This window comes from Triticum aestivum, chromosome 5B (genome assembly GCF_018294505.1).
Source record: "Triticum aestivum cultivar Chinese Spring chromosome 5B, IWGSC CS RefSeq v2.1, whole genome shotgun sequence".
NCBI lineage: Eukaryota > Viridiplantae > Streptophyta > Magnoliopsida > Poales > Poaceae > Triticum > Triticum aestivum.
Genome location: NC_057807.1, coordinates 58,569,190 through 58,594,129, shown reverse-complemented (window position 1 = coordinate 58,594,129; position 24,940 = coordinate 58,569,190). Strand labels below are relative to the sequence as shown.

General features: G+C 44.7%; 4 protein-coding genes, 1 non-coding gene and 1 pseudogene across 5 annotated transcripts; 4 read left to right on the top strand and 2 right to left on the bottom strand.

Moving 5' to 3' along the window:
- The first annotated feature begins 3,795 nt into the window (after positions 1–3,795).
- On the top strand, positions 3,796–4,799 carry LOC123110395 (ATP synthase subunit a, chloroplastic-like; annotated as a pseudogene).
- Positions 4,800–6,996: 2,197 nt separating this feature from the next.
- On the top strand, positions 6,997–10,380 carry LOC123110391 (ATP synthase subunit alpha, chloroplastic-like). The gene is made up of 3 exons (XM_044530888.1): positions 6,997–8,312; positions 8,854–9,214; positions 9,754–10,380. The coding sequence occupies exons 1-3, from the start codon at positions 7,232–7,234 to the stop codon at positions 9,824–9,826; spliced, it is 1,515 nt and encodes a 504-aa protein (XP_044386823.1). The 5' UTR covers positions 6,997–7,231; the 3' UTR covers positions 9,827–10,380.
- On the bottom strand, positions 9,962–10,033 carry TRNAR-UCU (transfer RNA arginine (anticodon UCU)). Its single transcript has one exon. It is a non-coding gene; the product is annotated as a tRNA-Arg (tRNA).
- A 643-nt stretch (positions 10,381–11,023) lies between the features above and the next one.
- On the bottom strand, positions 11,024–12,627 carry LOC123110392 (BTB/POZ and MATH domain-containing protein 2-like). Its single transcript, XM_044530890.1, has one exon. The coding sequence runs from the start codon at positions 12,508–12,510 to the stop codon at positions 11,173–11,175; it is 1,338 nt and encodes a 445-aa protein (XP_044386825.1). The 5' UTR covers positions 12,511–12,627; the 3' UTR covers positions 11,024–11,172.
- A 168-nt stretch (positions 12,628–12,795) lies between these two features.
- Positions 12,796–14,452, top strand: LOC123110393 (BTB/POZ and MATH domain-containing protein 2-like). The gene has a single exon (XM_044530891.1). The coding sequence runs from the start codon at positions 12,917–12,919 to the stop codon at positions 14,138–14,140; it is 1,224 nt and encodes a 407-aa protein (XP_044386826.1). The 5' UTR covers positions 12,796–12,916; the 3' UTR covers positions 14,141–14,452.
- A 7,389-nt stretch (positions 14,453–21,841) lies between these two features.
- LOC123110394 (BTB/POZ and MATH domain-containing protein 3-like) lies at positions 21,842–22,945 on the top strand. The gene has a single exon (XM_044530892.1). The coding sequence runs from the start codon at positions 21,842–21,844 to the stop codon at positions 22,943–22,945; it is 1,104 nt and encodes a 367-aa protein (XP_044386827.1).
- Positions 22,946–24,940: the final 1,995 nt, after the last annotated feature.

The window sequence follows — 24,940 nt, the reverse complement described above, 5'->3', positions numbered from 1 at the left end:
GGCCATCACAAACTGAATTCTAAACAATGTCCTACAAGCAAGAAGGAGAAAGAAGAAATGAGGAAAATACCATACGAATTTGCTGTGGGCAGTTTGATGTATGCCATGGTATGCACTAGGCCTGATATTGCCTATGCAGTTGGAGTTGTTAACCGGTTCATGAAAAATCCAAGTAAAGCTCACTGGGAAGCAGTGAAGTGGATTCTTAGGTATCTCAAGGGAACTTCTACATCTTCTTTATGCTCTGTAGATGATGATCCTATATTGCAGGGCTATACAGATGGAGATTATGCAGGTGAGAAAGTCCATATTTGGATAGCTAATGACTTCTGCGGGGAGCAGTGTCATGACAATCAAGATTGCAGAAATGTATTTCTGCATCAACTACAGAAGGTGAGTACATAGCAGCAATTGATGCTGGCAAGGAAGGTTTGTGGATGAAAAACTTCTTGCAAGAGCTCGACATGAATCAAGAGAAGTATGCTCTGTTTGCGACAGTCAAAGTGCTATTCACCTTGCCAAGAATCCAAGCTACCAATCTCGAACCATGCACATTGATGTGAGATATCATTGGATTTGAGATGTTGTGAGTTCCAAGTTCCTGAAAGTCGAGAAGATCCATACCGACGACAATGGTTCAGATATGATGACCAAGATATTGCCAAATAAGAAGCTACAAGCATGTTGCAAGGTAGCAGACATGGTTGTGCTCCCCTCATGTGTCGAAGGGGGGAATTTGTTGGGATATCCTTCTCGTGTAGGATGTGAGGAGATGCCCATTTGAAGCCTTTTAGGCAGCCCAAAGAGGTGCATAAGCCCACTAGGGTTATGACATAGACTCATTTTGGATTTTGCATGTCAGAGGATAAAAATAATTTACCGTCCATTCAGTAACCACCATCAAGGGTGACGAAAATCGGTTTGGCCTCCATTGAAAAAAAGAGAAATGGAAGAAGAGAAAATTTGAAGGAAGAAGCAAAGGGAGCTCCTCCCCGAGGTTGTGATGGTCCAGATCCACTACTTTGTCTCCTTCAAGCTGCGCTTCCACCATCTTTGGTGAGATTGCTTCAATCTGTATCTCTTGAGCCCCAAATTTTATTGTGTTCATCCAGGATTCAGAAATCTTGATGTATGTAGAAGATCTTCTAGTGCTATCTAGAGAAGAATTTGTTGTATCACATATTTAATAATAGTGAAAGAGGATTTCGGTGGCTTCGGCACGTGGTTTTCCCCTCAAGTTGGGGGGGGGTCCATGTAAATCCGATGTCTTCGTGTTGATGCTTGATGTCGTCCAGAAAGTTACTCCTACCACCACATAGTGTCTGGGAAGCGTCTTGTGTGCCGAGTTACTAGTTTTCTATGTATATATGTTGTTGCATATGTTTCTTTTTGTTAGAATAAATCCGAGGCATACTGTCGATCATCTGAGGACCAAGCAATCATAGGATCACGACACCAAGATTTGTTAATGAGGTTCACCGATATGGCTACATCCCTGGGGCTTGACTACGGGCGCTCCTCCACGTGACACCGCTACAATACCGCACCTAGTTGCCCTGGACACCGGCACATGCCGCCGGCTTCCCCTGCGTTCCGGTGCTATTATGTTGGCATAGGTTACATCGTATGTCTACCATCGCTATATAAGAGAGGCCTAGGATACAAGTGTCCTATTACGACACGACTCCATATCCTATGTAAACACAATACAACTACAAGTCCAACTGTAACCTACCTTGTACACAATATTCGACACAACTCCAACAAACTCCACCTTGGCGAATATTCTCCACCATCTTGAATTCGTCAATGCGTCAAACTTTCATGTACATTGGACTTGAGCTTATCCCATGAGTACCGCTGCTACTTCAAGACTCCATGTGACTCCACCTGCAACTTGTAGTTCCTTCTTTTCTTGACCACAGTCAACACTCGAGCGAAATTAAGTTTCACATTGCTCTAGTTTGCGCTCCCAACTTCCAGAGTATCAGTCCAACGCCATCACACACCGATCACTTACCTGTGTGAAAGTGAACAACTCACATATTGGGTGTCACACATAAGAGTTAGCTGAACTCAACATCACCGCTCCTTTCTTGACCGCCTGTCTGAAACTTGAAAAAATTTCACCGTTGCTTGTCGTCATCCCGAGTCAAATTTGCAGTTGTCTCACCACATGTATGACCACCAGAGCCATGGCCCGTCTCCATGCCCCGTGCATACCGCACACCTCGCCGCTGTTACCGCGTTGAGCCTCCGCTGTCCCGGTCGAGTCTCAAGGGTCGCGAACCCACATCACTCAACCCTCACTGCAAAGTACCACCGATCATCACCGACCGATGACGAGTTTCACGCCATTCAACATGACTCCATCAGACCATTGGGCTCCAGTCCGAACTACGTGCCACTCGCTTTTCCCATCCGCTGAATAGGCTTCGATTCTCTGGATCCTTACACCGTAGCCCCTCAATCCAGCTCCACCTTCAACATGACTCCATGGTAGATGATCAGTCCACCCCTGCGCCCCATCGACTCCAAGCTCTCATGTGCACCGTCTTGAATCAATCCCGCGCCATAGCCTTGTCGAAGCCACACAAACCCTCTGGACCTGCGCCACGTGTTTCCACACCCAGAAGTCGGTCACCATCAGCATCACGTTCCTATGTCGTCCTCGCCGATTTCACCATCGTCTTCTGTACCAACCGACCCACGTCGATCCCTCAGACTATTAAGTCCGACCCAGCCGAACATATCCGACTGTAATCATGCTCCACCCTGCATCATGACCGCTTGCACAACCGTGCATGTCTTAGACACCCTGTGTTTGCATGATCCTCATGACGCGCTTGTCCGCGCGCCTCCGCAGCCTATCCACGTGTTCCAAGCCATCTCAGCAAACCGACCCAGGAAAAACTTCTTTTTTCCTGTCACTATTCGCTTGTTGCTTCTCCGTGCACCTCACAGCAGAAAAATAGATCGATCTTGAGTTCTTGACCCCTCTAAGCTGCTCCCGTGCACACATGTGGTCTTGGTTGCTTCTTCTTTTTGTCTCAAACAAATCCTGTACGTGACTCCTGTGGCTCTCACGCACGTGGCTCATCGAGCACACCCACCAGCAGCCAGCCATTGCCTAGCCAGCCCGCACCGGCCTACTGTCAACTGGGCCTCCTGCCCGAGCTGGTCAGCCACGCCCTGGTCAACCGCTGCACCTGCAATGGGCCGCCGGCCCGGTGTTGCTCCGCACGACGCCAGCTCCTTGCTGGGGCCTCCAAACGCGGGGTATGCCAGCTGCCGCCAGGTCGCTTCCGGTCAGATTCGATCTGATCTGCTGACTGCCGCCTTGCATGCAACAGCCGCCCGGTCGGCCTCGATCCAAAGGCCACAGGAGCCCGCATCGAATCGATTTGCCGTGTTCCCGCGTGCCATACGACCGCCAGCCTGCTGCACATTATCACGCCGAGACCGCTTCCGATTGCTTCCATGAAGATTACGACTCGACCAATACATCTGCTTTGCATCGTAACTCGCCGATGACTTATCCCGTATTACGATTGCTTCCTGCAGACTTCCGTCGACGCTTTCTTCCTTCCTCTAGATCAATCTTTAAATAACCTAGCTCATGATACCACTTGTTAGAATAAATCCGAGGCATACCGTCGATCATCCAAGGACCAAGCAATCACAGGATCACGACACCGAGATTTGTTAACGAGGTTCACCGATATGGCTACATCCCCGGGGCTTGACTATGGGCGCTCCTCCCCGTGACACCGCTATAATACTGCACCCGATCGCCCTGAACACTGGCACATGCCGCCGGCTTCCCCTGCGTTCCGGTGCTATTGGCAAATAGGAGGTTTCCAAATTCATGCCCAAGTACTCATCACTTCTTGGGTCGTAATTACTATCTTGCTAGGTTCAGTTGTCATAGCTGTTCGGAATCCACAAACCATCCCGACCGACGGTCAGAATTTTTTTGAATATGTCCTTGAGTTTATTCGAGACTTGAGCAAAACTCAGATGGAGAAGAATATGGTCCGTGGGTTCTCTTTATTGGAACTATGTTCCTTTTTATTTTTGTTTCGAATTGGTCGGGTGCTCTTTTACCTTGGAAAATTATAGAGTTACCCCATGGGGAATTAGCAGCGCCCACGAATGATATAAATACTACTGTTGCTTTAGCTTTACTCACGTCAGCGGCATATTTTTATGCTGGTCTTAGCAAAAAAGGATTGAGCTATTTCGAGAAATATATTAAACCAACTCCAATCCTTTTACCAATTAACATCCTAGAAGATTTCACAAAACCATTGTCACTTAGCTTTCGACTTTTCGGGAATATATTGGCGGATGAATTAGTCGTTGTTGTTCTTGTTTCTTTAGTCCCCTTAGTAATCCCTATACGGGTCATGTTTCTTGGATTATTTACAAGCGGTATTCAAGCTCTTATTTTTGCAACATTAGCCGCAGCCTATATAGGTGAATCCATGGAGGGTCATCATTGAATTGACTATTTTTGGAAATAGTATTTTTTTTTTGCAGCTTAGCTCAATTCATGCATGGTTCCGGATAATCTGCTTGGTTGCAAAAAAATAGTTAGAAATGTGTATGAATATATAGCCTAGAGTTGTAGGAGAGAGAATAGAATAGACTATATTATGGAATTTTCAAAGTATATATGCATTAAGGAGGGTGGAGTCAGGCTAGATCTATACTATAATATCCTTAATGTCTATAAGTGGAGTCCTCTTTTATGCGGGTTTCCACTTTAAGCAATGATTTTAGAATCCGATTCAATAGAAAATGAGAAAATATGCAAACAAAATAGAAGAAACAAATGTATATATAGGATATTATATTATATATTCCTAGGTTAGATTCATTATCTAATCCGATATATGGATATGGAATTCCCTTCTATGTAGTTCGGACAATTCACATTATCATTTCAATTTGATTTCAATTTGTACTTTTTAGTTACTTTACTTCTCCCCAATAGAGCTTAGAAGTAAGAATTTATTGGTTGATTGTATCCTTAACCATTTCTTTTTTTTGACACGAGGAACTACTCACCATGAATCCACTAATTGCTGCTGCTTCTGTTATTGCTGCTGGATTGGCCGTAGGGCTTGCTTCTATTGGACCTGGAGTTGGTCAAGGTACTGCTGCAGGACAAGCTGTAGAAGGTATTGCGAGACAGCCAGAAGCAGAAGGTAAAATACGAGGTACTTTATTGCTTAGTCTAGCTTTTATGGAAGCTTTAACAATTTATGGACTAGTTGTGGCACTAGCGCTTTTATTTGCGAACCCTTTTGTTTAATCTTAAAAAAAAATTCTTTTAATTTCGATTAGATACTTTTTTCTTTTTTTAGTAAATTGGTATTTGCTTCCGCAATTCCAATTATATCAATACTTTATTTAATTTACTCCTATTTATTACTCCTGGAATTATCTATTTATCGGGACAGATAATACCCCATTCTAGGAAGGGCTGAGTTGAGTATTATTAATTTAGAAGATATGCTCACCTTCTTATTTCCCGTCCTTAGTTTAGGAAAGTGGAAAGTTTTTTCCTTTTATTTTAGGAATTTTGGGAACAGAACATTTCAACAAAGGAAGTCTTTCACCAGTCAAACAAGACGTAAGACTTAATCTAAAAGAAATTACTAGATTGAATCTATTTGCATTAAAAAAACCCGATCAAAAAAGGGCGAGCGAAGTAAGTGATCGAAAAACTTTGTTCTTTGTTCGTCCTATCTATAAGAGGAGAGCATATGAAAAATGTAACCCATTCTTTCGTTTTTTTAGCTCACTGGCCATCCGCTGGTAGTTTCGGGCTTAATACCGATATTTTAGCTACAAATCTAATAAATCTAATTGTAGTGGTTGGTGTTTTGATTTTTTTTGGAAAGGGAGTGTGTGCGAGTTGTCTATTTCAAGAATAGATTGGATCTATCCGGCTGCACTTTATAATATTTTTTAGTATTTTTCGGATAAATAAGAAAAGGGTGCACGATCTCGACGAATTACTTCTGAATAAATTCAGAAATCATATGGAAGAACCATAGCATTTCGCGACTCATTGGTAAATCAACTTTGATTCTCTATAAACCAATAATGTGAGACCATTAACACGGTTAAAGCTAAACTGCTTGAAGTCCAGGCAAAAAGAGGTACTCTTTCTACAACTATATTAGTATTAGTACCGAATTTAAATGGGAAATAGCTAATGTAAAATTTATCTGATATAGAACACTCGTATCGATAAAATGGTTTGAACTATTTACTAGAAAAAAAAGGGGGCACCCTACCCTTTTTTAACCAATGCCGAATCGACGACCTATGTATAAAAAAGAGAAATTTTTTGGATTTGAAGAAAAAAAAGAATTCTATTAATTTTCATTTTCCATTTATTTAGTTAGTTTTTCTTAATGAAATTGAAATTATTAAAGAGGGCAAATAAAAATAAAGAAACAACTTTGCTGACCATGATATATTTTTATCTAGGCGGAAGAGTCCTCTTAATATTTATCTAGTCTTATATAGGTTTCGGTATATTGAAATATAAACATAAAAAAGAAGATAGAGGATAGGCTCATTACTTCAAAAAAGATATGGAAATAGCTATAGAAAAAAAAATAAGGAGCGTGAGAGCCAAATGAATCGAAAGATTCATGTTTGGTTCGGGAAGAGATCATAAAAGTTGTAAACTTACAAAATAATCTACTTTCATTAAAAGATTTATTAGATAATCGAAAACAGAGGATCTTGAGTACTATTCGAAATTCAGAAGAATTGCGTAGAGGGACCATTGAGCAACTCGAAAAAGCTCGAATTCGATTACAGAAAGTCGAACTAGAAGCGGATGAGTATCGAATGAATGGATACTCTGAGATAGAACGAGAAAAAGCAAATTTGATTAATGCTACTTCTATTAGATTGGAACAATTGGAAAAGTCTAAAAACGAAACCCTTTATTTTGAAAAACAAAGGGCAATGAATCAGGTCCGACAACGGGTTTTCCAACAGGCCGTACAAGGAGCTCTAGGAACTCTGAATAGTTGTTTGAATACCGAGTTACATTTCCGTACGATTCGTGCTAATATTGGCATTCTCGGGTCCCTGGAATGGAAGAGATAATTAAATTAATTAGGCCTTGAACTTCTACTTTCGTTTAGAATTTAGGCATTATTTTCCCCCTTGCTTCCGAAAAAAGAGTCAAGAAACACTAATGGCAACCCTTCGAGTCGACGAAATTCATAAAATTCTCCGCGAACGTATTGAACAATATAATAGGAAAGTAGGGATTGAGAATATAGGTCGCGTAGTTCAAGTGGGGGATGGGATTGCTCGTATTATAGGTCTTGGTGAAATAATGTCAGGTGAATTAGTCGAATTTGCAGAAGGTACTAGGGGTATTGCTCTGAATTTGGAATCCAAAAATGTTGGGATTGTATTAATGGGCGATGGGTTGATGATACAAGAGGGAAGTTTTGTAAAAGCAACACGAAGAATTGCTCAGATACCCGTGAGTGAGGCTTACTTGGGTCGTGTTGTAAATGCTCTGGCTAAACCTATTGATGGGAAAGGCGAAATTATAGCTTCCGAATCTCGCTTAATTGAATCTCCTGCTCCAAGTATAATTTCCAGGCGTTCCGTATACGAACCTCTTCAAACAGGGCTTATTGCTATCGATTCGATGATCCCTATAGGGCGCGGTCAGCGAGAGTTAATTATTGGGGACAGACAGACTGGCAAAACAGCAGTAGCCACAGATACAATTCTCAATCAAAAAGGGCAAGGTGTAATATGTGTTTATGTAGCTATCGGTCAAAGAGCATCCTCCGTAGCTCAAGTAGTAACTACTTTCCATGAGGAGGGGGCCATGGAATACACTATTGTAGTAGCTGAAATGGCGGATTCACCTGCTACATTACAATACCTCGCTCCTTATACGGGAGCAGCCCTGGCTGAGTATTTTATGTACCGCGAACGGCATATTTTAATAATTTATGATGATCTCTCCAAACAGGCACAAGCTTATCGCCAAATGTCCCTTCTATTAAGAAGACCTCCCGGCCGTGAGGCTTATCCAGGGGATGTTTTTTATTTGCATTCACGCCTTTTAGAAAGAGCCGCTAAATTAAATTCTCTTTTAGGCGAAGGAAGTATGACCGCTTTACCAATAGTTGAGACTCAATCTGGAGACGTTTCCGCCTATATTCCTACTAATGTAATCTCCATTACAGATGGACAAATATTCTTATCTGCGGATCTATTCAATGCCGGAATTCGACCCGCTATTAATGTGGGTATTTCTGTTTCCAGAGTAGGATCCGCGGCTCAAATTAAAGCCATGAAACAAGTAGCTGGCAAATCAAAATTGGAACTAGCTCAATTCGCAGAGTTACAAGCCTTAGCACAATTCGCCTCTGCTCTCGATAAAACAAGTCAGAATCAATTGGCAAGGGGTCGACGATTAAGGGAATTGCTTAAACAATCCCAGGCAAATCCTCTCCCAGTGGAAGAGCAGATAGCTACTATTTATACCGGAACAAGAGGATATCTTGATTCGTTAGAAATTGAACAGGTAAATAAATTTCTGGATGAGTTACGTAAACATCTAAAAGATACTAAACCTCAATTCCAAGAAATTATATCTTCTAGCAAGACATTCACCGAGCAAGCGGAAATCCTTTTGAAGGAAGCTATTCAGGAACAGCTGGAACGGTTTTCTCTTCAGTAACAAATAAATTTTGCATGTCTACTCTTGTTAGTAGAATAGGAATCGTTGAGAAATATTCTTATCTGCGGATCTATTCAATGCCGGAATTCGACCCGCTATTAATGTGGGTATTTCTGTTTCCAGAGTAGGATCCGCGGCTCAAATTAAAGCCATGAAACAAGTAGCTGGCAAATCAAAATTGGAACTAGCTCAATTCGCAGAGTTACAAGCCTTTGCACAATTCGCCTCTGCTCTCGATAAAACAAGTCAGAATCAATTGGCAAGGGGTCGACGATTAAGGGAATTGCTTAAACAATCCCAGGCAAATCCTCTCCCAGTGGAAGAGCAGATAGCTACTATTTATACCGGAACAAGAGGATATCTTGATTCGTTAGAAATTGAACAGGTAAATAAATTTCTGGATGAGTTACGTAAACATCTAAAAGATACTAAACCTCAATTCCAAGAAATTATATCTTCTAGCAAGACATTCACCGAGCAAGCGGAAATCCTTTTGAAGGAAGTATGACCGCTTTACCAATAGTTGAGACTCAATCTGGAGACGTTTCCGCCTATATTCCTACTAATGTAATCTCCATTACAGATGGACAAATATTCTTATCTGCGGATCTATTCAATGCCGGAATTCGACCCGCTATTAATGTGGGTATTTCTGTTTCCAGAGTAGGATCCGCGGCTCAAATTAAAGCCATGAAACAAGTAGCTGGCAAATCAAAATTGGAACTAGCTCAATTCGCAGAGTTACAAGCCTTTGCACAATTCGCCTCTGCTCTCGATAAAACAAGTCAGAATCAATTGGCAAGGGGTCGACGATTAAGGGAATTGCTTAAACAATCCCAGGCAAATCCTCTCCCAGTGGAAGAGCAGATAGCTACTATTTATACCGGAACAAGAGGATATCTTGATTCGTTAGAAATTGAACAGGTAAATAAATTTCTAGATGAGTTACGTAAACATCTAAAAGATACTAAACCTCAATTCAAAGAAATTATATCTTCTAGCAAGACATTCACCGAGCAAGCGGAAATCCTTTTGAAGGAAGCTATTCAGGAACAGCTGGAACGGTTTTCTCTTCAGTAACAAATAAATTTTGCATGTCTACTCTTGTTAGTAGAATAGGAATCGTTGAGAAAGATTTTTCATTGGAATCATGCAAAAAAGTTTTCTTTGTTTTTAGTTTAGTATAGTTATTTAAAGAATAGATAGAAATAAGATTGCGTCCAATAGGATTTGAACCTATACCAAAGGTTTAGAAGACCTCTGTCCTATCCATTAGACAATGGACGCTTTTCTTTCATATTTTATTCTTTCTTTTATTTATTTTTCTTTTTCCGAGAAAAAACTGTTAGACCAAAACTCTTTTAGGAAATCAAAAAATCCAGATACAAATGCATGATGTATATATTATATCATGCATATATCATAAAGAAGGAGTATGGAGCCGGTAGTGGGAATCGAACCCGCAACCCCAAGGTTATGAGCCTTATGAGCTACCAAACTGCTCTATACTCTTAAACTAAAGAGGGGTAACTAGTGGATAAAAGAGGGTTGGATACGCCCCTCTACCAATATCTATACAAATAGAATAGTCCATTTATACAGAATGGTAAAGAGGGCTCCTCTATGATTATCAATTCCAGAAATCCATACAAATACGAAGGGTATTTTATCCTTACCAACTGGATCTTGTTGCACCTGGTAACAAACATTCATAAACCATTTCTCGAAGTACGTGTCCGGATAACCCAAAATGTCGATAGTTAGCTCTAGGTCTTCCGGTCAAAAAACAACGTCGATGAAGGCGTGTAGGTGCACTATTACGCGGTAGGGATTGCAATTTTTCTCGCATTTTAGTTTTTTCACTCAAACTCAAGGGAGAAACTTTGCTTCTTATCTTTTTTTTAAAGATTGACGAATCAAATGATATTTCTGTTCTAATTTCTGTCGCTTCTTCTCCCTCTGAATCAAACTTTTTTTTGCCATAATGTGTCGTTGCTAATATAAGAGAGGCCTAGGATACAAGTGTCCTATTAGGACACGACTCCATATCCTATGTAAACATAATACAACTACAAGTCCAACTGTAACCTACCTTGTACACAGTATTCGACACAACTCCAACACCTTTCGTGCTAAGCAACGCTCCTTGCGTTAGTACATGAGGTGATGCTGATATTACTTTGTTCCCGTTGTAGTATTCAGTTCGTCACAAGTGTTTTTGTGTGCTAGTTTCCAACCCCCGCACCTGTGTGTGACAAATTCTCTCCCAGCTCTTACCTCCTCTTTTAATGGAAGGTGAGAAGGTATTGTTTTCACCAAAATTCATCTCTGCACCCGAGCTCAATTTTCATGACTTAATTTTTCATCATTTTCTAGCAAAATATAAAAAGGATCTACATGATGCACGCAAACACAATTATGTTTGATCAATTTTTAGACGACCAAGAAATGAAGGTAGCAATATCACGAGTTAGGTCGGGATGAATAGGGGTTCGACGATCATGTGTCTTGCTTGAAGACGTGTGCGTTTCAATGCTCCTAGAGCAACCAAGATGCATGTGGTGAGTCGGTTCAGGTAGTTTATCCCCTTCGGTTGTCCTGAGGACGAGCTCGTGGTTGTCGTCTTCCTCCCATTGTCGAATTCTTCGCCGGCGATCTCGGTGGGTTGCAAGCTTGGACAATATATCCTTCAATAGACCGGGGTTGCTTTTACACAGATGGCCGAAGCCGTCGGTTGCCATGACTGCATTTAGTGTGGTCGAGGACCTGAGGAGAAACTCGAAGCATGCCTCCCTGAGACGGTGACAGCCATGTTGCTCAGCCAGCAGCAGTGTGGTCGCCGCCGTGCTTGCATCGATGTGACTCCACAGTCTGTCCTCGCAGACCAGCTTGAGCCTCTCCATGTTGTACCTGTCAGCGGCCTTCAAGAGATCCCGAGCCATCGCAGCACCATCCTCTATTGTCTCCGGCGGAAGCTCATCGGTGTACGCAAAGTGCAGCAGATTCCTGAACACCTCAGCTCTCATGTCGTCGATCCGTATGTATGTGTTGCGCTCTTTCAACGCGCCATAAAGCTCGGCCTTGAATACCGGCGACCGCGCCGCGAGCACGCACCGGTGCGCCGCAAAAGTCTCCCCGCCGACATCGAGCATCACGTCTGCGCCCTGCTTGCTCCGCAGGAGGTCACCAAAGTGTTGGGGCCAGTCCGGTGGTGGTATCGCCACGACGGGCCACGGAGGCGGTGCAGTGTCTCTAAGGAACTCGACCACCGTGATGTTGCACCTGACCCAGAAACAGTCATCCTTGAGGAGGAATTCTTCGAGCTCTTCAAGCCGGATGAAATTTTCATAGCCGCAGAAGGCACCAATGCACGCAAACCGGCGTATGACCCCGCCGCCAGGTCTACGGTAGCGCGGCATCGGCTCCCCGGTGGTTGGGTCGAGGACGTCGAACCCGATCTCGGCCTCGACGGCGCGGCCGGCGGCGGCATCGTCAAGAACGGCGAAGACGGAGACGGAGTCGTCGGTCTCCACGCGATTGCCGTTGGGGTAGAAGGCGATGTGCCATCCAGTTGTGCCTCCTACATAGAAGGATTTGGAGCAGAGCCCCTTGCCGGTGTCGAAGCTCTTGCTCATCCATGAATATTCTTGGATCTTGAGCACGTGCTGCACGGTGGTCCTGCTAGCGCGGAGGGTGGTGTTTGGGGTGGACTCGTGAACGGCGACGGGGTGCTGATGGGACAACGCTGCGTGTCCGGCGGCCATCGCCTGCAGCCGGTGACCGTGGCTGTATACGAGACTCTGGATATGCAGCCGGTGACTCTGGATATGCTGCAGCCGAGGGTGGTGTTGGTGGAATACGGCCGGCCGGCCTGTACTATATCAAATTGAAAACCCTAATGTTTTTTTATTGGAAACGGTAGGACCTTATAATAATGCCTACGTATCTGATTCATATTCGTACGTGTAATTGTAGCACGAGACATACACATTCACTTCCTATGGTGTTTTTTTGTTCAAGGACGTGTCGTATCCAACACGAGACATACATACATACCGTCTCGTATCCAACACGAGATTTGCACGAGTCGACCGTCCAGAGAGTTGATAAGAGGCGATCAAAAGCAGGATCACCGGCCCATCCACCCGCATCTTTTTGCCGCTGCCGGCGATGACCACCGGACTCGACGTCAGAGCTCCCACCAGCGTCGTGGTCTCAGACTCCACCCTCCGGGCCAGCATTACGAGCGTGCACCACGTGCTCAAGATCCAAGGATACTCATCGATGATGAAGAGCTTCCCCATCGGCAAAGCCCTCCGATCGGAATCCTTCCGCGGTGGAGGCCGCACTAGCTGGCACATCGACTTCTACCCCAACGGAGAAAGTCGCGAGAGCGGCGGTTTCGTGTCCATCCATGCTGTTCTTGATGCTGCCTACCTCGCCGTGAAGGCAGATATCGGGTTCGACATGCTCGCCTCCACCGGGGAGCTGCTGCCTCGCTACGCTAAAGCCAATAGCGACGTGTGCAATTTTCGCTTCGTCGGCGCTTACTGGGGCTACGACAAATTCACCGCGAGGGAGGAGCTGAAACTCCTCGACTGTTTCTCGGTCAGGTGCAACATCACTGTCATGGAGTTCATTGCGGGCGGCGCCGCCCCTTGCCCTCGTCCTCTACTGCCCGTCATGCCACCGCCTGATTGGCGTCGTGAGCTTTTGCAGAGCGAGCAGGGCGCGGACGTGAGGTTCATAGTGGGCGGGGAGACTTTCGCCGCGCACCGCTGCGTGCTTGCGGCGCGGTCGCCGGTGTTCAAAGCGGAACTCTTTGGCGCAATGAAAGAGAGCAGCGCCGCTGGCATACATATCCACGGGATGAGGCCCGAGGTATTCAGGAATCTGCTGCAGTTCGTGTACACCGAGGAACTGCCATCCGTGACACAAGAAGAGGAGGATGAAGCTGCTATGGCCCAGCATCTCCTGGTAGCCGCTGACAGGTATGGCATGGAGAGGCTCAAGCTGCTCTGTGAGAACAGGTTGTGCGAGCACATCAATGTCAACACGGTGGTAACCACGTTGGTGCTAGCTGAGCAACATGGCTGCCCCGGGCTCAAGGAGTCATGCTTCCAGTTCCTCCTCAATTCCTCTTCAACCACACTGGAGGCAGTCATGGCAACTGATGACTTCGACAATGTTCTTAGTAAGAGTTGTCCTAATCTATTGAAAGAGTTGATGTTGAGGTTTGCTTCCTCTGACTCTCTCCATGGTTTGCAAATAATTGATCGATTGGAGGAGGAAGACGACCTTGCCCTCAACACAACCCAAGGGGGTGAGCTCCCTGAACCGACTCACGGTGTCTTGCCTTGGGGAGCGGGAGCACCAAAACGAATGCGTCTTTAAGCGTCCAACTCCTTCTTAACATCATCAAGTTGAGTTCGGAGGTTAGAAGAAACGTAGCAGCTGCCGCGTTCTCGACAGTCGCTTCACCCAAATCTTAGCAGCCGCCTCCTACCTCCGGTCTCCCATTCCTCTCGCAACTGCTAGAAACTATGTCCAACATTGGTCAACGAAGGCGACCGCCTGGAGGTCTCTCCTCTGGCGGCCTTCGGCAGAGATGGGAAATATGGGTGACGACTTATATAAGACATATATGGTTGTGCAGCGGCGGCGGTGTTCGTTGTTTTGTTTGCTTTAAAGTTTTGTTTTCTTTTACTCATTCTAGACATAATTTCAGCTTTGTATGGGTTTGCTCTTTGCCAGCGTAATTTTCTGCATGCATTGTATTTCTTAAGTCAATAAAATCAACCATTTCGTAAACTGAGTTTGGATTTTGCTAGCTATACTTCACATCATACAATTTGGCGGCGAGACGACAGATTTTTCTGCTGCAACCATGTCTATTTTTACTACTACCGTCAACTATTTTACCGAAAAAGGCTTTCGTCCCGCTTTATATTATAAAGCAAACCACCCAAGCCAAGCATCCGACAAAGTTCAACAACGTTCAACAAAGCCCACAAACACACGCACACGGAGGTCCACAAGAACACAAAGAAGTCATGTATGATTTGACGGAGCTTGGCGGACGACTTTGCCTTTTTACCTATCAATCTGGACAGCATTGCAACATCTGGTTGTTGAATCAATATGGATCAGCTGGAGCTTCATGGGAACTGCAATACCGAATCAACGCATCACCAGAAGTCATGTTATTCGGGACCAGCCCGCTCTCCATCATCGATAACGGCCGCCGCATACTCCTCACACAGCCTGGCTTCCCATACCAAATATATGCATACAACCCTGTCACTCATGATATTGAGAACCTCCTCGACTGGAGCGGTTCATCCATCCCAAATCCCACCTTGGGCATAAGTTATGTTGCTGTATACGAGGAAAGCCTCGCCTCGCCGGGGCGGCAGCCTTGCAAAGAAACCATTTTGATCTCCTCAACGTCTACACAGGCCCTATGTCTAATGCTACAACTACAATACCTGTCACAACACACCGTTGGAAGGCTTATGTGTGTCTGCCGTAGCTGGCGATCCATGATATGTAGTAATCAATAGAGTGAATTTCAGTTTTTACCCCCAAACTAGTTTGAGATTTTGCAGAATTTTATCCATTATACCCCATTTAGCAAAAATGTTGCCAAATTTTATCCCTTTTAATTTTTTTTAATATGAACATTCTAACCAGTGGTTCTCAATTGTCTCGTTCACATGCCAGTTCTCCCACGTCGAAACACTGGGAGGCCTGCGGGCAGAGGCGTCAGGAAAGTGTCTTGTGTTTCTCTACAGATCATCAAGTCGTCGTAGATTAGATTTGTTTGTAAGCTAGCCTCCATCAAAAAGCATCCACCAGCCTGCTTAGGTAGAATGAATTTCAAGGGGGTCCCATAAATCACCCAACCGCGTAAGGAACGCAAAATCCGGGAACATAACACCGGTATGACAGAAACTAGGGCGGCAAGAGTGGAACAAAACACGAGGCATAAGGCCGAGTCTTCCACCCTTTACCAAGTATATAGATGCATTAATTAAATAAGAGATATTGTGATATCCCAACAAAATCATGTCCACCATGGAGCAATCTTCAACTTCACCTGCAACTAACAACACTATAGGAGGGGCTGAGCAAAGCGGTAACATAGCCGAGCAATGGTTTGCTAGGAAGGATGAAAAGGTTAGAGGCTGACATGGCAATTTGGGAGGCTTGAAGAACAAGAGAATAGGTAGCGCAGCAAAGCGATAAAACGAAGCAACTAGCATAGCAATGATAGTAGTGAGATCCAGGGTAGTGGTCATTTTGCCTGAAATCCCGCTAGGAAGAAGAACAAGTCCATGAAGAAGACGAACAGATGAAACCGAACCAAGTGTAGACGAACGAATCCTCGCGATTGCAACATTACCGGAACTAAGAAACGACACCGGAAAGAAACAAACAACATGGTAAACACACAAGCATAATCATGGCATGATGCACAATCAAGTATGATGCATGTCCGGTTTAACGAGGCATGGCATGGCAAAGTGCAACAAACAATACGACAAGTTAAGTGGAGCTCAATATGCAACGAGTTGCATATTGACAGAACACCACGTTCGATTATTTAGTTCACTCCCGTTTATGCTACCGAAACAATATTAAAGGTTGTAACATGGAAAGAGGTGAAACATAATAAAACTACCTATCTAGGCAAGTTTAAATGAGGCCAGAAGTTACAAACAACAATTCCGGAAAATCCCCATATGCAAATTATGAATTTGGTACTTTTCTGCCATAAACACAATTTTAGAGTTGTTAAACAGTAAAACAAAGTCCACCATGTTAAACTAGGCATTTTTACACCCCATTTACATATAATTTTATTTAAAACCGAGCTACGGTTATTTAGTTATGAAATAAATCATTTTAGCATGTGATTTATGCAAATTAATGCAAACAACAATTTTAAATATTTTTAACAGGGATGAAAGTTGCATATTGTTAAAGAACATGAAAAACTGAGCAAGATGCATATATGACATGTTTCATTTGGATGCATGCATATTTAGTTATGAGCATTTTAAAATGATGGCATTTCAGTAAATATGCATGCACTGAAAAATGCTAAAATACCCAGGGTGGAAAAAAAAATGCACGGGCCCAAAGCATCACAATGCAGCGGCCCAAATGAGGATTCGGCCCATGTGGCTGTGAGAGGGCCCAAGTGCCTGCGTGCGTGTGTGTGGCAAAAATAAATAAAACAGGTGGGAATTAAAAAGGGGCTGAGCCTGGGATTCGAAACCAGGTCTCCTGAATGGAGACGCGGCGCGACTACCAACTAGGCTACAGCTATGCTTGTGCAAAAGAAGAAGGCCAGGGATAATTGAACAGTGACCAAACAGGACGACCTTTGGAGCCATGGCTCACGGTCAAACTCACCGGTGACAGTAACAACAGACGGCGCCTGCTGCAGCTACCAAGCGCCGGCGGGGTGCCGAAATAGGTGAGGGTGCGCGTGTGCATGGAGGGGCTTTTGCTGCTGTTGGTGATGCATGTGGACTCGCTGAAGATGCATACGTTGGACCTGAACCAAGCGGAGAAAATAACAGAGAGACACGGGCGGGCTTGCAGGTCGGGGCGCTCGTGGGTGCGGCAGAGACTGTCGAGCAGCATGGCGAGCGTGGGCAAACGGCTCCACGGAGGTGCTCGAGCACGAGCAGGCTCGGCTCGGCCCGGGCGATGCGCGGCGAGGCCGGGTGAGTACAGAGGCGCGGCGAGGCAAAGCACACAGGGTGCACGCGTGCTGTGTGGATGCGCAGGCGTTCGGGCACGAGCTTCAGCTTGCCCCGAACATGGCGAAGAAGACGACCGGAGCTGTGAGGGAGTGTGCAGGAGTATGCACAATAAACGACGAGGCGAGGCATGCGCCAGTGCGTGCAGAGGAGGAAAACATCCTCTGGTGTGCGCGCGGTAGGCCAGAAGCAGGAGCGCCAAGAGTTTGCGCTAGGCGCGGGCGTGAGAGAAAAGCGAGTGTGGCCTCGACATGATGCGAAGAATCGTTGACGGGAACGAGCTGGGACACGAGGTTGCTCACCCTGGGCTCGAGGAACAAGACAGGGGACCGGAGGCGCGATGCAGAGGGCGAAGCGAGGCGCTGATCGTGGCGGCGTGCGGCTCCGCGAAGAAGACGAAACAGGGGAGGTAGGCGACGTAGAGGAGGACGACTGCATCGGCCTTGGACCTCCTAGCTCCTGGACTTGCCGGAAAACGAAGGAGACGACGTGGGGACGCGCCGATCGGGGCGACATCCTCGGATCCGCGAAGCAGAGGAAGCGGGGAGGAAGACGTCGAGGAACTTGGCGACGTAGTGGAGGTGACCTAGTGCGGGGAAGACGCCTGAACGGACGTAGTCGACGTCGAGGAAGAAGATGAACATGTCGGAGACGATCTTGAAGTCCTCCGGCTGCGTGAGCGACGCCGGACACCGGCGGGGTTTTCTCTCATGCGCTCTGCTCTTGAAGAGGAAGAACAAACAGAGGAAGGAGATTGCTTGTGGCGGCGGCGAGACGGGGAAGAGGGAAACCCTAGGGCGCGGGGATGCGGCTTTATAGGGGCGCGGGAAGGTGCTGGCCTCGACGTCTGTGAGCTCACGGCGCGACGGTGCAAGCGCTCTGGCTCTGAAGCGAGGGAGACGGAAGGGAACGGAGCAGGTGACCGTGAGGGGGATGGGTCGCTGGCATGCGGGCCCGGCAAGAGAGAGAGGGAAAGAGTCAGTGCTGGCGGGCTGCGGGCGAGGGAAAAACTGGGCCGGCCTGGAGGTGAGGCCCAGCTGGCTGCTGCTGCGGCCTTTTCCATTTCCTTTAAGTTTCTGTTTATTTAAATAAACAGCAAAAGAAACGAAAAATGGCCAGGGGGCTAGGAGAAGAGTTTTTCAGATATAAAAATATCCTCAAGCTCCTGGAGTTTTTTAGTATTTGAAATAATTGGTTTGGGCATTTTTTAGAGGTAGAAAAATAAAACAAGTTTGAATATAATTCAAACTTGAGGTATTTTTGAACCCAACCAAAACATCTTCAAATCAGCTGAAAATGGCAGAGATGGTTTATGCATGGTGAACTAGCATCAGGAAAATAATGAACATTAATGGAGGAGGGAAGAACTCACTTGCATAAAGAAGTAAAAGAAGAGGAAGAAGAAGGTGATGGTGCATGGCTAGGTTTGAGAGAGATATAAAAGGGGTTGATACATATGACATGAATATAGCAAGACAACATCATAAGGAATGCAATGCACATGATGAATATGATGAAATGCAAAAGAGACCAGAGGCACAAATGCAACATAACAATGATGAGCATGGCATATGCAACAAATAAAAGGAACAATGCCAAACAAGACGACAATGGCAAACACACCATGCCCAAGAAACAAAACACAAGGATGGAATGGCACTATCGTGAACATGGCAACAATCAAATGAAATACACGACGTCGACGAAATAAATGGAAGGCAACTCGAGCATCGGTCTTGGGGTGTTACAACTCTCCTCCACTAACAGAAGATCTCGTCCCGAGATCTTATGAACGAGACGGAAGAAAAAGAGGATGAGGTGAAGCAAGTGCTCAAGAGAGAAGAAGAACAAGGACGAGAGCACTCGGCAGAAAAGAGGAATGACAAATATGATGAGAATCAAAAGCTCAAGGAATAGATAGACTCTGAAACACTCCGGTTAGAATAAGATAGGAAAGGAATAAGAACAAAAGAATTTCGGAAACACTCCGACTGAAAAATGAAAGGAATAGAACATGAACTTCACAAGATGGGGTGGCACTTGATGAGAAGAACAACGCCATGCCTCCGGACGAATTGAAAGAATGGAATGAAAAGAACGGATGGAAGAACAAGAACTTTCACGACGAATGAATTTGATAGCGTCCTTAGAGGAAGGGCTGAACAGAGTTGTTGAGAAAATCAACAACAAAAGAATAAGCTTGATGTGGACTTATCAAAAACAACTCAAAACTTGAGGTAAAATTATACCACAACCAATGTCTGAATAGCTGAGAAAAACGAAGAAATGCAAAACTCCACTTCAAAAGAAAATGGAGAATTAATTGCACTTCAAGATGCGAGAAGAAAAGATACTTGAACTCCTCTAACAAAATCTTGATGAACTCTTGAAGAATGAATTAAATCATGAAGAACCACTATGAAGATCTCCGGTGACGAAAGGATGATGAGATAGAATGAAGGATGAAAGAATAAGACGTGCCTTGTGGTGATTTAGATGGAGGTTCCGACGAAATGACCAAGGAATTTTGAACTCCGAAAAAGAAAAGATGAAAACACTTGGAACTAGAATTTATTCACCAAGAACAAACTCCGAAGGAAGGGATTACTTGACTTGGATGAAATAAGAATAATATTTATTGTATGCTTATCCTTCATCAAATTTAATTGATGATAAACAAATTTTGCATACTACTTATTCTTGTTGAAAAAAAGGATTAAAGGGAATATGGCATGAAACTTGAGAAAGTCTTCATGAACCACCGGTAGGATCGAAAAGAACGAATGAATTAATATGATAACAAAGGAAAAAGAATCTTGAGCGAACCACCGTAAGAATTGAAAATGAAAGTAGCAAAGGCACAATTCACTGAGAAGAATTGGAAAATGAATGAAGATACTTGACAGAATTTAGATACAAGTGAACGAATAGATCATGAGCTACAGCTCCGGCTCCTCCCGCGCCTCCGCCTGCTCCGCTCCGGCCTCTCACATGAGCGTATGACCTTCAAGCAGTAAAAGATTATGTTGTTATAGCTTCCAACGGTCCTTCTTTTTACCTGGCTTCCAACGGTCGTTGATACACTAGCTACAACAGGTTGCGGTAAAGCTAGATTCCGTTTTCATTATGCGTTTTGGACAATGTTATATAAGCCTTTTGTGTTATTAGGCGTCATTTATGCCATCTTTTTTAGTTTTGATATGACATTTTTGTGTTGTTCTAAATTTGAGAGCCATCAATCATTTGTGTTGAAATGAAACATAACCAAATCCATCTTTGCAAACCAAACACTCAAACATGATAGATGGGGAAGATGTTTGGGATAGAGAAGAGGATTGGGGGTGGTAGCAGGGCTTCTTTTACCGGGTGGAAAATTCGGTTACCACCCGGTAATTGCGTTTAGCTACAATTTCCTTTGCAGCAAGTTGAGGGAGGATGCAAAAGTTTAAAACACTCTAAAACAAATGTGGGAGCAACCAGTAGTCGAACCGCCGACGAAATAGCAGGCAGCAACTTTTGCTGAACAGCCACCACATTAGGAGATGGTTGGGATGTATAAAGGTTAAATACTTTTGTACATAGACTGTAAAAAATTGAATTCAAAATCTGTTTGAAATATTTCGAACGGTATTTGTCCAAAATGGTTGGAGATGTAAAAACGAGCTTCACCTCAGCATTGAACGGAGGAGGAGCCGAGTGAACTGGCTGCCGACGCTCGTTATACTATACAAAACAGAAGATATTATTCTCGACACTGGCGGCGCTCATCAATAAAAAGGATTACATTCATGTCAGACGCTGCCGGCCGGCGCTCATCAACAAAAGACAATCTTCTCAACGCTGCCGCCGGCGCGCACATCGATCTCTCCGACCCGCACTCACTATGTTAGGAGTACAAATTCAGTCGCTTCCACATCTCCCCCGATCCGAGATCTCGCCGTGCCGGCCTCACCCCCGAGCCCCCTCTTTGGTTCCCCCGCTTCACCCGCGTCTCACTGTGGGTCGCCTCGCAGCCGACACCTTCGCCACCGGTCCGGCCCCGCCCGCGCTCGCGCTCCTTCTCATCGGCTCCGCCGGACGACGCCGATCGCCTCCTCCTGGCCGCTCAGTCCAGTCCCCGCTGGTGGGACTCGGGCAGAGTTTAGTTTCATGAAAAATGGCAGAACACGGGAATGCGACACAACATTAACGACGTCTCCACGTGAAGGTAAACGAGACTACAGTAGCTGCGGCTTTTGTTTTTTTATTGTGAAACAGATCGGTTAACAGAGGCAGTCATCTTCCACCGTTGCCAATCTTGCTGCCTCAGCCCAACCCCAGAATGGCGAAGCGTCGGAAGCTCACGTCCGCCATTGTAGCAGAAGAAGAGAGAAGGACGCACGTGATCAACATAGATGGGTACTCAAGAACCAAGGAGCTGCTCAAGGCCGGCGACTGCACCACATCCATCCCTTTCATGGTTGGGGATCATAACTGGGTCGTCAAGTATTACCCGAACGGCAACGACAAACCAGGTCACATATCTGTTTATCTGGTCCTTGATTCGGCGGGCGGCGAGGGCGTGAAGGCCAAAGTCACCTTCAGCATCCTTGACAAGGGTGGTGAACCAGTGCCTCCGTACGTCAAAGTCGCCCCGGAACATGTGTTCCCATACAGTGGTTCAGATTGGGGTTTCGGCGATTTTATCAAGCATGAGGATCTGGAAGGATCGGTGCATCTAGGAGGCGATAGTTTTAGAATCAAGTGTGATGTGGCCGTGAAGAAGATCCGTAGCGAAGAGACACACGCAAATCAGTTTGTTGTGGTTCCTCCAAGCAACTTGCATCAACATTTCGGTGAGCTCTTGAAAAGTAAGGATGGAGCAGACGTGGCCTTCCGAGTTGGTGGCCAGGTATTCGAGGCTCATAGGTCCGTGCTCGCCGCTCGTTCGCCGGTCTTCAAGGCGGAGCTCGTTGGCGCCATGAGGGAGAGATCCGGTGATCCGATTGAAATTGATGATATAGAAGCAGGTGTGTTCAGGTCCTTGCTCCATTTCATCTACACGGACTCACTCCCTGAGACGACTCATGAAGGAACCGATGAAGGCGCAACACAAGAAGATGTAGTGACAGCTGGCCATCTCCTTGTAGCGGCAGATAGGTATGACGTTGCGAGGCTCAAGCTGATATGCGAGGAGATATTGTGTAATCACATCGATTCCGACATGGTTGCAACTACCTTGGTTTTGGCTGAACAGCATAATTACCATGGACTCAAGGAGGCTTGCTTCGAGTTCCTTGCTTCTCCGTCCAATTTGGAAGCGATGATCGCAAGTGATGGTTACCAACATCTAAAAAGCAGTTGCCCATCTCTTCTCAAAGAGCTGATTTCTAGACTCTTGCCTGTTGAGCTGACAGCAGCCAAGGATATTATCAGGGACATTTAGTACGCGCTTACATGTGTGGTACTAATGATCATATCATCAAGTAAGCTTAAAATCTACTCCCTCTGTTTCATAATACTTGTAGTTGTTTTAGTTCAATTTTAAACTAACACCACCAGAAACAAATATTTGAAATGGAGAGAGAATTTTGCTAGTTCCGGTGTATGCATGTATGGTTGCGTAGATGTGTAAGAATAAAAATTCTATTTTGTTTGAAATGTTCATACATATTGTGAAAATTATATGTGTATGCTGAAAAAAATGCTGAAAATGTGATGTTGAAACATTATAAACATGGTCCCAGTTTTGATCTGTGATGCCGGAAAATTATGCATGATGAGAAGGACACCATAATGAGAACTCCATAAATCGGAGGCGAGTTCTCTAAAATGGGAAGGACTGCATGTTCAGAAATAGCTAAACTAAAAGGATTACTGCACATGGACGTCCCTGATAGTTTGGGGGCTATGCATTTCGTTTCTCTCTTGTCTAGACTGGAGCATGTTCCTACGGCAGGACAATGTGGAGAAGATAAATTGTGATGTAAAGTGACAAACGTGATCGTGGTCGAGGACGAGGAGACGACATCGCTGAGTTTGATGTCACACACATGCTGTGAGGCAAAACTGAGCAACCGGAAAGTAATTCTAGCAACTAGCTACTGGTACATCCATATTCACCCTCTTCTCTTTTACTCCCTCCATTCCAAATTACTCGTCGTGGTTTTAGTTCAAATTAGGGAGTACATTTTTGGAGTTTTTAAAATTATGAAATAATTGATGGATGTAATTCATGTTTTTTTTGCGGGAATATGTAATTCATGTTGTGTGCACATGCAAAAACTCGTAGAAAACTATGACTTATTTTGACGTGTACAGAAAAAAGATAATTTCCTATCATTGCATGCTATTTAACTTGCACCACTCATTGGAATCATGTCTTTTTTATCTAGGTCAGGACAAATATTTGCATGTAGACATGATATACCATTACTAACATCTATGAATTATTTCACACGGTAATATGGGTTGCACAAAATCTACTCTGTTGTGTAGGTATTGTTATTAAATGGACTAATCTAGGACTTGAGAAGAACTGAAACAATTCTCGTCACATAATTGGTCCGGTGACTTGATCAATTGCTTCTCCTACATTGCCTCCACGTATAATTTTTTGTCCTCTTTATCGTTCTCCTCCTTTTCGGCACTATTGAACATGCATATCGACACCCTTCATTGCACACGGTTCAACCAAAATGTGTGATATGCTTATCATACTTGAAGGCCCACACAGACCCATTTGTGAAGTGCTAGGCTGAAATGGTGATTGTGTGATGTACACCTGTCTTCCCCCTCCCTTCTCTCTGAACGATATTGGACAATGTGCATGGGTGGATCCGACGCCCTTCTTCTCCCGGGATATTTAAATGGGAGAAGGTTGGGTGATGCATTAGCTCTTTCGAGAGGCAAGGATGAGGCATATATAGCATCCACGCGAGGGCTTGACACGAGAGGGCATGAGAAGGAGTGTAGGCAATGCGATAATGCTCTCGACATGCGGAGGGTGTGGCACCGACATGCATGAGGTTGGTGTGGTTGCGGGGGAGAGGAAGAGCGCCCTTTCACTGCGGGCAATTCCGTGGGTCGAGTAATTATCCCACATCCGATATCGGAGCAAATATTTCGACGAGTAAACTGGAAATATTTTTAAAAAAATCGATAAAATAGCACAAAACAGACATATTTTTAAAACTAAGAAATATGTGATTTTTTTTGCATGGAAACATTGCCCAAATCATAGATTAAAAATAGTTAGTTGATCATTTATGTAGATTCTGTTTTTCAAATTTTCTTTTAAACCATTAGGAGTTCGTGAAAATGTTCTATATGAAAATGTTGCATCCCATCATATCTTTTCAATTGTATATTATCTTCAACATTTTGATGAACCCTTTGCAAGTACAATCAAAGCAATGCAGCAGTACGAACGTACGAAACG